At 38.9% G+C, this 12,414-nt stretch overlaps 2 protein-coding genes across 2 annotated transcripts; both read left to right on the top strand.

Annotated features, from left to right (window-relative positions):
* Positions 1 to 1,090: 1,090 nt before the first annotated feature.
* Positions 1,091 to 4,753, top strand: LOC139875436 (replication protein A 70 kDa DNA-binding subunit B-like). Its single transcript, XM_071862773.1, has 12 exons — positions 1,091 to 1,267; positions 2,433 to 2,504; positions 2,592 to 2,706; positions 2,804 to 2,891; positions 2,983 to 3,107; positions 3,187 to 3,274; positions 3,360 to 3,477; positions 3,570 to 3,733; positions 3,831 to 3,951; positions 4,062 to 4,369; positions 4,488 to 4,569; positions 4,664 to 4,753. Exons 1-12 carry the CDS (start codon positions 1,091 to 1,093, stop codon positions 4,751 to 4,753), a joined length of 1,548 nt encoding a protein of 515 aa, XP_071718874.1.
* A 1,324-nt stretch (positions 4,754 to 6,077) lies between these two features.
* LOC139875435 (uncharacterized) lies at positions 6,078 to 12,101 on the top strand. The gene is made up of 9 exons (XM_071862772.1): positions 6,078 to 6,123; positions 6,209 to 6,346; positions 6,442 to 6,588; positions 6,860 to 7,008; positions 7,280 to 7,365; positions 7,638 to 8,998; positions 9,718 to 9,946; positions 10,094 to 11,337; positions 11,731 to 12,101. Exons 1-9 carry the CDS (start codon positions 6,078 to 6,080, stop codon positions 12,099 to 12,101), a joined length of 3,771 nt encoding a protein of 1,256 aa, XP_071718873.1.
* Positions 12,102 to 12,414: the final 313 nt, after the last annotated feature.

Below are 12,414 nucleotides of genomic sequence, written 5' to 3'. Positions count from 1 at the left end.
TATTATTATTATTATTATTATTGTTATTATTATTATTATTGTTATAATTATTATCATAGATATTATTTTGATTATTAGTGTTATTATTAGTATTATTAATATTAAAATTAATATTATTATGATTAAGGATTATTATTATTATAGTTATTAGGAAAATAATACGAACCATTATTATTATCATTAAAAGTTAGTATTAGTATCATTTTAGAATCCTTACTATTATTAATAACAAAAGTATTATTGTTAAGATTATCATTAGTAATAAGATTGTTATAATTATTATTATTATTAAGTATTAAGTAACATCATCAAAATTATTACCACTATTATTAAATTATTCAATTTATTAAAAACTACTATCTATATATCTATAAAACTTGACTCCCACTTCCATAAATGAGGTTGTTTTTGTTAATTTTTTGCTTCTTAAATGAGCTATTTTTGTTTAGTTTTTGCTTTTTATCTAAAAAAAAGGACAATATTCAATCTACAAAATAACCCTTTCTCCCATATTAAAGAATAATTAAATAATATCATATTGTTACCCGTGTTTTATTTTCATTCCCCGGTTTTATTAAACAAAATTTTTTTTTTGTACGGTCCTAAAATTTAACGCTCTACTTCCCCTCCAACTACTACGACCGCCATGAACACCAAGAGGTCTCAAATTCTTCTGCATGTGTCCTTTACCAGAGAAGCCCCACCGGATAACTCAGGGATTCGATGCATCGTCACCCGGCCAAGTCACACCTTTCTTCGCCAGTTTGATTGTGCCGCCGATTGGTTACCCCGTTGATACCAAATTGGTTCATAACTGTCGGTCAATTCTCCATATTCGGTGTCAATTTTGTCTGGTAACAGCTTGATTTCATTAATGTCTTCATTGTTAATTAATTGTTGTGTTTAATTTACAGTTAATAGACATAATACCCATTAATTTGTGCTAACCAGTTACTACAATTACTATGTGGAAGTTGATTGGTCACCCCTTTCATCTTCTCTCACAATGGCTGTATGGTAGATCCTTATAAATTACTTCTCTGAGCCATTGTATAATGCATTATTACAAAAACCACATATAACAATTACAATGGCAGTTGCAATCCAAGACCCGTCAGTCCAATCTAACCAAAGAAGTTATTCGTATCTTAATGAGTTGCAGGTTGGTCAGGAAGCGGAGGTTCGAATCATGATATGCCGCACTTGGGATACCCACACCAAATATGGGAAATACCTGAGTACTGAGTTCATAGCAAGTGATGAGCAGGTATACGTTTTTTTATAGATTCCTCATTGTATCCATTTACGTTGTTTAGAATTCAATATATATATATATATATATATATATATATATATATATATATATATATATATATATATGTGTGTGTGTTTGTGTATGTGCTTCTAAATGTTTTAGGTATATGTTTAACCTAATGTTTTAATATGTCATCTATTTGTATTCATGTAATGTTTTTTTAACGCGAGTTTGTAAACTCATCCAAATTTTGTTGCTTAGAATTCACTCTATTTACATGTTTTTATATGTGTATATAAATTTGCTGACTGATTATGTTACCCAAATGTTATGTAAAATAATGTGACTTCATAATACTGCACACCATGACTGTTATTACCAGATATAGGATTATTAAAACTGGATCATTTGCTCTAACAAAATCAGGTCCATCCACATGAATGTTGTCTTGTTGATTAGAGATTTAGTAACAAATTTGTGCTTATACTTACCTTACCATGTCTCTATGTACAAACACCGTACATTGTATGGTTATTTAGATATAGGGGTTCAGGTCTTTTAGTATATCTTTGTGTTCACGAAGGTTTACCCTTATTCATGGTTTTCGAAGGCGAGTTTGTGAATTCTTTCAACATTTGTTGGTTACAATTCACTGATTTTACAGGATTTTCCATGTCTATATAAATGTAACCTAATGTTTTAATATGTCATCTATTTGTATTCATGTAGGTTTACCCTGTTTAATGTTTTTACAACGCGAGTTTGTAAACTCATCCAAATTTTGTTGCTTAGCATTCACTCTATTTGCATGTTTTTATATGTGTATATAAATGTAACCTCCAGTTTAATATGTAATGTATGTCATGGTTGCTCCTTTCAATCAAAAACCCATGTTCAAATTGTGGCAAATCTACGGTCTGCCTATATAATATATAATGCTTTTGGTCCGTCATCCTTAAACGCAAACCCGGTTTCTGCTGCAAGAGTAGCAGGAACACTGAATTATGAGAATAGCACGTATTTTGCGCTGTGTTCTTCAATTGTGGTAGAATGTGTTGAAATCACAATAACCTATTTCTTTGCTTCAGAACCTAAAGGTTCAACTCAGTCATTGGAATTCGTTGAGGATATCCACACAAAACAGTGACAATCATAACAGGTTTCTATTCTTTTTCAGGGTAACGTGATTCAGTTGACTGCTAGGAGCACCGTAGCTCACTATTTTATCTCCAGACTAAAGGAAGGAACGGTTTACTCGCTCAACAAATTCGAGGTTATCCCCAATAAGGATGACTACCGCCTCCTGAGGGATAACAAGGTCCTAATTTAGCTGCAGGGCTCCACCTTCCTCAGGCGAATATCAGGTTCTGCGCACGAAGGGTTTGTCCGCCATCCGTTTGCTTGCGTTCCTTTTGAAGAGTTGCAGCCAAATGGTGGCCAATTCTTAATAGGTAATATTTTTCCCAGCAACAACTGAATTTCCCCCCCCCCCCCGCTCCGTATTTTGCGCCTGTCCCCCGGCTAACACGTTGAATACATATGTTTCAGATGTTGTGGGGTGTGTTGTGAATGTGGGCTCCGTTACCCCTCAAAAAAGCGGGTCGAGCACCCTCGAGTTCGAGCTGGTCAATGAGAGGTTGGTCTTTGGCTTTAATTAGTGCTACAGTTATTTAATGTTTTGCCTCACCCTTTCCTCTAACCCACCCTTTAATTTGCTTTTTCCTCAGCCATCGAAGAGTCCGGGTCACATTATGGGGCAAATTAGGTGACTCTTTCCTTGCTATGAGAACCGATGCGCCTGCACAATACATCATCATTTTATCCTCGGTCGCTACTAGAAAGGACTACTATGGTACGGATTTTTACTCTCCCCTTATGCATTCCCGCTTCCACATACCACCCCCCTAATCGATGTCCCCCCCTCTCTGCAGGCGGTACATCTCTCTCTAGCACGTCAGCCACCCTGATAATTGACGACACTCAGATCCCCACTCTAGCTGAATTTATCAACAAAATCAGGTGGGTATACACTTTCTAAGGAGGTCTATAAAATTTGCCTCGCAACATAGTCCCTTCTCACATGTCATGATTTGTTTCCTGGCAGCGGCATGCAGTTTCCCGACGTCACAGGCGATTTGGCTCCCCAAGGGCAGTTCCCGGCCCCAATAGAAGGTTCCATTGCCGATCTGCTGGGACTGGCCCGCAGAGGGAAAAACAATGTGGTAAGTTCATGTCGACTGGGTACGCCGTATGTTTTTTAAACTCCTATTTATGTTTTATGTTTGTGCACCCTATTTGTTGTGCAAACAATTAGGCCGATGTTTTTAAATGCAAAGTGGAGCTCACCAACATAAGGATGAAAAACAGCTGGTATTACAACAGCTGTAGTATTTGCGAGGCCAAAAAGAGCATTTCGAGGCAGTATGGCGGCTTTTGGTGTGAATCGTGTGACAAAAATGATCCCGAGCCAATTGCGAGGTCCGCTTTTGTCCATTTTCCTTTTTCAATTATTATAGCATGCCAATGCACACAATGTTTGCTAACATATTAGACTGCCAACAATATGGTCTCACAGGTTTCGCATTCAGTTTGATGTCCGAGACTCGACCGGTGAAACCGTTGTGGTCCTTTTTGATGAAACAGCTGAACCGCTGACTGGGACAACTGCTAAGGCCCTGTTGGCTGGACAAGATGCGGTAAAATTTCCGGCATACAACTTTCAACTTTAACCTAATGATATATCAGCATGTACGCATAGCATGTCTGCGGTAATTACTAACACATTTGTGTTTACATGCACCTTTAGGCGACCTGCACAACAGTCTTACCGAATGCACTTGCTAATCTGCTTACTACTAGCCAAGTTTTGCTGTTGAAGATTAACTCCTACTATGAACATGGAACATATGAGAGTTTTAATTGCATAAAAGTTTACTTGGATGAAAAGCCTCATGCGTCTGTCTTGGCCGAAAGTGTGGAACCGGCTACCTTTTATCCAGCTGCTAAGGGAGGGGCTGCATCAACCCTCCCGTCATCCACAACTCCAAAAGGGGTGAAGAGATCAATTGAAATCCCTACTCCAACAAAGGCATTGGAACGACCTAGCCGCCGCAAGTAAGACCTAAGTTGGTTCATCAGTAGATCCATACACTTACGGCTCTTCGTTTACATATACTACCATGCTTACCCTATAAACTATCATTATGACATTGATCTGTAACATACAATGCAGGTTTGTTGTCACAACGTCTGACTTAGAAGACGACCCACCCGCTGGTGCAGTAAACGAGACGGATAAGGCTGGGCTGAGCCAGGCATGAAACGGGTCTGCATATTGCAATAAAGAACTCTGTTTTCTGAGTTATGCTTATGTTATTTGTCGTTTTAAAGACACGTGTTATTTATCAGTTTAAACGCACGTTTTCTTTTATTGGCTTCCCTGTTTGGCCTTATGATATGGCCCGAAAAAATAATCTCATTGTTTTGGTTTTTGAATAAAGTTATGGTGTTTATTATATATCATTGTTTGAACCCAATTTGATTACATGGCATTGTATGGTGGTTGTTAATCTGTGTTATAGAACCCACCAGGTCCGTTAACCAAACAAGAAATTTATACCCGTTTGGTTTCTAATTTTTCCCTGCTCCTAACACCCTGTACCCAAGTGCAAGTAACATGTATTGATTCGCACTCGATTTAACATTTTGTGTCCTAGTGGTTTAAGGCGGCAACACTACCATTTCCATGTTATTGTTGTGCCGGGTCAACGAAAATCATGTTCCAGGTATCATCGCTCACCCTCATTTACAATATCTCCATAGCATTGCACCAAGTAAGAAATCCATTCCCACCGGCAACGTCTTATGCCACTCAATGTGTCTTTGCCGGTGTAGTGTTTTATATGTAAAAAGTTATTAATTGTTATTAATTGACATTAATATTAATAATATTAATATTAGTTACTCATGCTTTTTCTTAATTTGTTTCTGTTACTGACATAGTAGGCTTTTGTGCTCATGAAACTTAGGAACGTTCGTTAACTATTTTAGGTTACTCTGTAGATGAATATAGCAGAAGGTTAATGAATGTTAGATATGTTTGATCCGTACTGAGACTAAAAAGACAAAAAGTCAATGACCCAAATATGTGTTTACTCCTACCCTGGGAGGGTACGTCAGCAAACGAAATAACTATTTTTCTTTGTACATTTTGGATATTGCTTCATGGGAAAAGGAATCACAAAACGTATAACCATGTACCCCATATGAAGGGTTTATGCAAATAGATCAGTTTACAAAAAAAAAACAAACCAACCACCTGGGTTGAGTTAGGTTGTGCCCTCGGACCGTTTAAGTTAGTTTGCAAATGTACGTCTGGATATGATTACATTGAAAGCAGGTGCATAGTATAGACAGTTATCTACAACTCGGTGTTACTTACATCACTTGAACAGTTATTATAATCGAGCTAGGCATTTATTATTTTTTTCCCCATCCTGAAATTCATATGTAAACTCACTACTGTTTTACATAATGCAGGTCTGGAGTAAAGGATAACCATTCAGTTTCTACATGGTAATTATTATTTGCTTAATACTAATATTATTAAATTAATATATAATAAATAATTTCGACATATTATAGACCACTCAGCTTCTGCACATTAATTATTATATTATTATTATTATCACTTTATGAGTAACCCATATTCAATGTTTTCCAGAAAGGTGAAAAGCCTTGGTAAAGAGAAAGGCCTCTCCAAACATTCATCCACATCTCTATATTAATGTATTTTGTGGATCATCTTATACACACATCTCACATGGCATCGAATGCAAATACATCCACCTCGGTAGCTAATTTACCAGGTATGTGATGCACCAACGTTACGTTAAACTGAATTTCCTTTTTAAATAAACATACACCTGACCCTCCCGCCCCCCTGCTCCACAGGTCCATCACAGAACCTCACCGCATCGGAAATTGCCTCCAATGGTCTATCAATTTGCTCCTCAAAAACTACTACCCCGCTTGGGAAAACACAAACGTTATGTGCTCTCAAGTTAATTGACAAACGGGATTTGGAAGCAGGTAATTCCAGATTTACACACAATGTAACTTATGGCAGCTCGGGTTTGGTATTGATACTGACACCTTTCTAACGGCACCCGTTTATTTCATAGCAGATATCAGTGATGAGAAAGATTTTGGCCCCTTTCCAGAAATGCTGCTCCAGTCACTCCACATAGCATCAATCAATACCACGATCCATGGTCAGCTCCAACGGTTTACTGGACTACAATTTGTCGGGCCCGTTCTGGGTTCAAATTTCAGTAAGTACATAGCGTTTTTGTTTACACTTTCAACAAACACATTGCACCTATAATAATCATCTAAATTATAATTTTAAGGAACATCATAATTGGAATCAACAAAATAAACAAACCCTCGGTTATTGATCATATAAATTATTGCAACGGTATAATAAACTTAGCAAATTAATAATATTAACAATAATAATTAGTCACGACATAATAACAGTAGCATTTGCGTTTTATCATATAACTAACGCGATGGTAATGGTAACTACTGATTCCATTTCAGGAGGCCCAGCCGCCACATCCCGTGGTCAAATACAACCGAATGGCACAACAGGTATCTCAGCCGCACCCATCCCATCCAGCAATCAGCTACAATCGATCGACCAAACAGGTTTGTCACACACTATGAGTCACACCTGGGTTCAAATTTCAGTAAGTCCATAGCGTTTTAGTTGGCAAACTCAAGAAACACATTGCACCTATAATAATCATATAAATTATACTTTGAAGGATCATGATAATTATACTCAATAAAATAACCAACAACTTGCCTATTGACCATATAAATTATTACAAATATATAATGAACTTAATAAATTAATACTATTAATAATAATAATTATTAACAACATAATAATAGTAGCCTTTGCGTTATATCATATAAGTAAATTGATGGTAATGTTCACTACTTAATTCATTTCAGGAGGCCCAGCCACCACATACAACGTTCAACCACAACCGACTGTCACAACAAGTTTCTCAGCACCACCCGCGACATCCAGGGGTCAGGTGCAACCGAGCGACCCCACAGGTTTGCCACACACTACGCGTTATGCCTTGGTCACGGTTCAGTCCCAGTTTCCCTAACATAATTTCTACCCACCCAGGTACGCGTCGGCCACTCTCTCAGCAGACTAAAAGGGCCGTAACCAAAAAGGCGGCAAATTCCTCAGGTACTTTACTCGCCTTCTACAGGGGCTGTTAACGACTGATATTATGAATATTCCCTGTACATCTAGACATCCCCAGCCGCTAACAATATGCCCTACTTTCCATTGCAGGCACAACCACGGCCCCCCTTCCTACACGTGTATGTTTTGTCATGCAACAATGTGGTACGAGGAAAGGAGTAACAAACCCAAAAAAACTACCACGCCAACATTCTCCCTCTGTTGCCAAAATGGAAAAGTACTTCTCCCAAAGCTTAAAGAGCCTCCTTTGGTGTTAAAAAGATTGCTCAACTATAGTGACCACTCCACAGCCAAATTCAGAGAGCAAATTAGGATCTACAACAGTATGTTTTCATTCACATCTTTTGGGGCCAAGATTGACCACTCGATTAACTGTGGCCGCGGTCCTTACACATTTCGAATTAGTGGCCAAACATACCACAGGATTGGGTCACTTTTACCGGAGGAAGGGGGACCTCCACGGTATGCACAGCTCTACTTTTACGACACACAGAATGAAGCACGAAACCGTATGTCTGCTTTTGTGGGCACCGAATCAAGTCAGCCCTTAGATGAAAACATCACCAACAATCTGATTCTAATGTTAAATGAATTCAGCGCGGTTGCACAGGCCTTTCGCATGGCCCGAGATTGGGCTACTAACAATGCGACCGCAAACTTTGAACTCCGCTTGATTGCTAAGGCTACAAATACGCGTCAGTATAACGCCCCTAACATGGCCGAGGTTTCAGCGTTGATAACAAGCGACTTTGGTCAGTGCACAACTGCTCGGGATATTATTGTCCAAAAAAAAAATTCACCCCCCCAACGCATATCAGAACTTCACCAACTCTACATGGCATTGCAGTATCCTTTACTATTTCCCTACGGAGAAACAGGGTACCACGAACAAATAGCATACCATACTAATAGTGGCAGACGGAAAACTCACCGGGGTTATGTGACAATGCGAGAATTCTATTGTTATCGAATTCAACAACGCGAAAATGAGGGGACAACTATCCTTAGAGGTGGAAGGCTATTCCAACAATATTTAGTGGACGCTTACACAGCGGTCGAAGAACAACGACTGAAGTGGCTTAGGAATCATCAAAATGAGCTCCGCACCGACCTATACAATAACGTCTGTGACGCTGTTACCCAGGGCGACACCCGGGCGAGCGCAATTGGAAAGCGGATAATTCTCCCGGCCACGCATACAGGTAGCCCACGCTATATGGTTCAGAGCTACCAGGATGCATTGGCGTTGTGTCGAGAATTTGATAACCCTGATTTGTTCATCACCTTCACGTCCAACCCCAAATGGCCCGAAATTGAAGCGATGCTTTCTTATATTGACGGTCAACGGGCACCGGATAGACCCGAAATTGTAGCAAGAGTGTTCAAACAAAAGCTCGATGCCATGATGGCTGATATCATGAAAGCTCAAATATTTGGCACATGCGAAGCAGGTATATCATTCAATCCTCCTTTTCTTAATTATTTATCCTTTAAAAGTCCCATACCCACCATAACTTAAACCATCACTTTGTAATGACTCCAACACTTGCCTGAATGGCTTGGTGGGCTGTTATGGTTTGATATTTTGCTGAGCATGAAATCCTTTTTGTTTTTTTTTTTTTTTTGGGCTGTTTTGGTACAACTTTTTAACGGATTAAGACACCTCCTTTACACATCTGTATGTGAGACATCTTTTCCATTATCAATAAGTAACTTTCTGCCACTGTGTTCAGATATGCAACTTTATATCGAATTTATAAAAACATCTCAAACAAGCGAATATTGTTGTTGGAAAACAAATATAAATAAAAGCTCAGTATCCTAAAGTCACCCTTTATAGAAGATGTGCAAATAGATTTGAGGGTACAGATTCTTAGTTGAAACATGTACATGTGTTATTTTGTTTATTAAAATGGTAGTAAATTTTTGGAAACTATAGCTTCCAGGCCAATAAAGTCACTTTAACACACTTTTATACCCATTATAATCTCCTGATTCATGTAGTTTAGTTGTGGTGCTCACCATGTACTTTGTTATTGTTTTGGCTACGTACCCACCACCATTGTCTACATCCATCTGACACATCAGTGGGCACGCATTTGAAACCCGTTACAAGAGAACGATTGCATTTCGCAGGATGTAATTAACCATCTGTCACATTATTTTGCAGGCATCTATATAATTGAATTTCAAAAGCGCGGATTACCTCATGTACATATGCTAATTTGGCTAACAGCAAACTTTAAATGTAAGACCCCGGAAGACATCGATGATATCATCTTCGCTGAAATCCCATCCAAAACAAACGATCCGGATGCCTATAAAGCTGTTACAGAATACATGTTACATGGTCCATGCGGTGGGAATATCTTGGATTCACCTTGCATTATCGATAAAAAGTGCTCTAAACATTTCCCAAAGCCCTTCAACGCACAAACAACCATAGATGAGGATGGATATGCACACTATCGATGACGAAATACTGGAATAAAAGTCAGTAAAGGAAAGGGCACACTTGACAACGGCTTTGTTGTACCTTATAATAGATATCTCCTTCTCAAATACAGTGCTCATATCAACGTAGAATGGTGTAACCGATCTCGGGCCATTAAGTACTTATTTAAATACTTAAACAAAGGTCCCGATCGAGCAACTATAGTAATTCAAGAAAACCTCGGCCCGTCCAACGGATCCGCACGAGAACTGGTTACTGAAGTCGATGAAATCAAGAATTATTTGGACTGCCGGTATCTATCCCCGTGTGAGGCAGTCTGGAGAATGTTTTCATACGACATTCACTTCTCCAAGCCATCGGTCATAAAGTTGTCGTACCATCTACCGAATCACCATACAATCACATTGCGTGATTCAGAAAACCTACCTGCACTGTTGCATAGGGAGAGTATCAAAGAAACCATGTTCACTGATTGGTTTGAGCTTAACAAACGAGACCCCTCTGCACGACACCTTACTTATGCAAAAATCCCTAAAAATTATGTTTGGAATCAGGACGCGAAAACGTGGACGCGTCGAAAACAGGGAAGCTGCATTGGACGCATCGTCTACTCACACCCAGCATCGGGCGAGCGTTATTATCTTAGGTTGTTGTTAAACAAAGTAAAGGGCCCCCAAACGTATGAAGAAATACGTACCGTCGATGGAACTTTGCATCCCACATTTAAAGATGCGTGTTTCGCGTATGGGTTGATCAATGATGATAGAGAGTGGACAACAGCTATAACTGAGGCAAGATTATGGGCATCTGGTGCACAACTCCGGGATTTGTTTGTCACGATTTTACTTTTTTGCAATGTAACTAAACCCCTGACCCTGTGGGAACTAAATTGGGAGGCTTTGGCCGAAGACATCCTCTACAAAAAATGCAAACTCTACAACTTCCCTGATTTGATCCTCAGTGAGTCGCAACTTAAAAACTATTGTTTGTTGGAAATTCAAGACATCTTGAACAAACATGGTAAATCATTAAGTGATTTCCCGGATCTACCCCAACCTGACCCAGCCCTCCTGACACAACTAGACAACCGTCTAATTCGCGAAGAGTTAAACTACAATCTCACTGAATTAAGGACTGAACATCAGAACCTGTACGTATGCCTGAACCCAGAACAGCTCGCGCTATATAACCAAGTCCTCTCAGCGGTAACTCAACAAACAGGTGGCCTTTTTTTCCTCTATGGTCCCGAAGGTACGGGGAAAACTTTTGTCTACAAGACCATTCTTACAAAATTAAGGTCCGGGAAACTAATAGCACTTGCTGTTGCATCTTCAGGTAATTATCTTTAAAATTCAAAAACGTTATATTATAAATTACAAATACGATTTATCACTTCTCTTCATTTCTACCAATTTATTATATAAACCTCCTTATATGACTAACATTATGATGTTACATTGCTGTCTTACTTTTAGCTCACATTTTTTGGCGTAAGTCAAAGAACTACCTACCAAAAATATCGTTTACCGTCTGATGTTAATTTTTATTATATTACTCCATCAGCCCTCTCCACACCTTAGAATTCATTATACAGGGACATCTAAAAAACCCTATTACTTATATATTATAAAAATATTTAACACAATAAACCATTAAACATCATTAACGGTGTATACGCTACCTGCATTTTTAAACACAATCAAAAACATTAACATTCTGTTTACACAGGTATCGCTTCGCTACTTTTGCCGGGAGGCCGGACCGCCCACAGTAGATTTGTGATCCCTCTTAAACTTATGGAAAATAGCACATGCGGGATCAAACAGCAAACACACCTTGCAGAACTAATGCAAGAAGTCAGGTTAATCATATGGGATGAAGCTCCCATGACTCAGAGGTTTGCATTCGAGGCTTTAGACAAAACGCTAAAAGATATTTTAGGTGCTAAAAATGAGGCGAACCGAAGCAAACTATTTGGCGGAGTCCCAGTTTTACTTGGTGGTAACTTCCGACAAATATTTCCCGTCATACCAAAAGGAAAGAGACAGGAAATTGTACAAGCATGCATTAACCGATCTGAGTTATGGCAAACCTGCTAGCTACACACGCTATCCCGCATTATGCGGGTCAACGAATATACAACAGATGGTCAAGTCGACCCTCAAAAACAGCAATTCAATAAATGGGTTCTAGATATTGGAGACGGTAAGGTACCGGCTGTTTGTAAAGATGGCGAAGAGGAACCAACATGGATCGAGATCCCCGACGAATTCATGGTTAAATCAGATAAACCTCCAATTGATGCGATTGTAGATACCATTTTCCCCGATTTTCTTGAAAACCACGAAAATGAAGACTACTTGAGTGAGAGAGCAATTTTAAAACCCCGGAACTATGACGCAGACCAGATTA

Source organism: Rutidosis leptorrhynchoides, chromosome 11 (assembly GCF_046630445.1).
Source record: "Rutidosis leptorrhynchoides isolate AG116_Rl617_1_P2 chromosome 11, CSIRO_AGI_Rlap_v1, whole genome shotgun sequence".
NCBI lineage: Eukaryota > Viridiplantae > Streptophyta > Magnoliopsida > Asterales > Asteraceae > Rutidosis > Rutidosis leptorrhynchoides.
Note: the sequence above shows the minus strand (reverse complement) of the source record. Positions and strands in the feature narration are given on the sequence as shown.

Bases quoted from the DNA above. Each gene is read 5' to 3' on its own strand.
- LOC139875435 (XM_071862772.1), top strand. From the start codon at position 6,078: ATGGCATCGAATGCAAATACATCCACCTCGGTAGCTAATTTACCAG. The intron at 7,366-7,637 runs GTGCAACCGAGC...TTTCCATTGCAG, and splicing joins CCGCGACATCCAGGGGTCAG to GCACAACCACGGCCCCCCTT. The intron at 11,338-11,730 runs GTAATTATCTTT...CTGTTTACACAG, and splicing joins ACTTGCTGTTGCATCTTCAG to GTATCGCTTCGCTACTTTTG.
- LOC139875436 (XM_071862773.1), top strand. From the start codon at position 1,091: ATGGCAGTTGCAATCCAAGACCCGTCAGTCCAATCTAACCAAAGAAGT. The intron at 2,707-2,803 runs GTAATATTTTTC...CATATGTTTCAG, and splicing joins TGGTGGCCAATTCTTAATAG to ATGTTGTGGGGTGTGTTGTG. The intron at 4,370-4,487 runs GTAAGACCTAAG...CATACAATGCAG, and splicing joins GAACGACCTAGCCGCCGCAA to GTTTGTTGTCACAACGTCTG.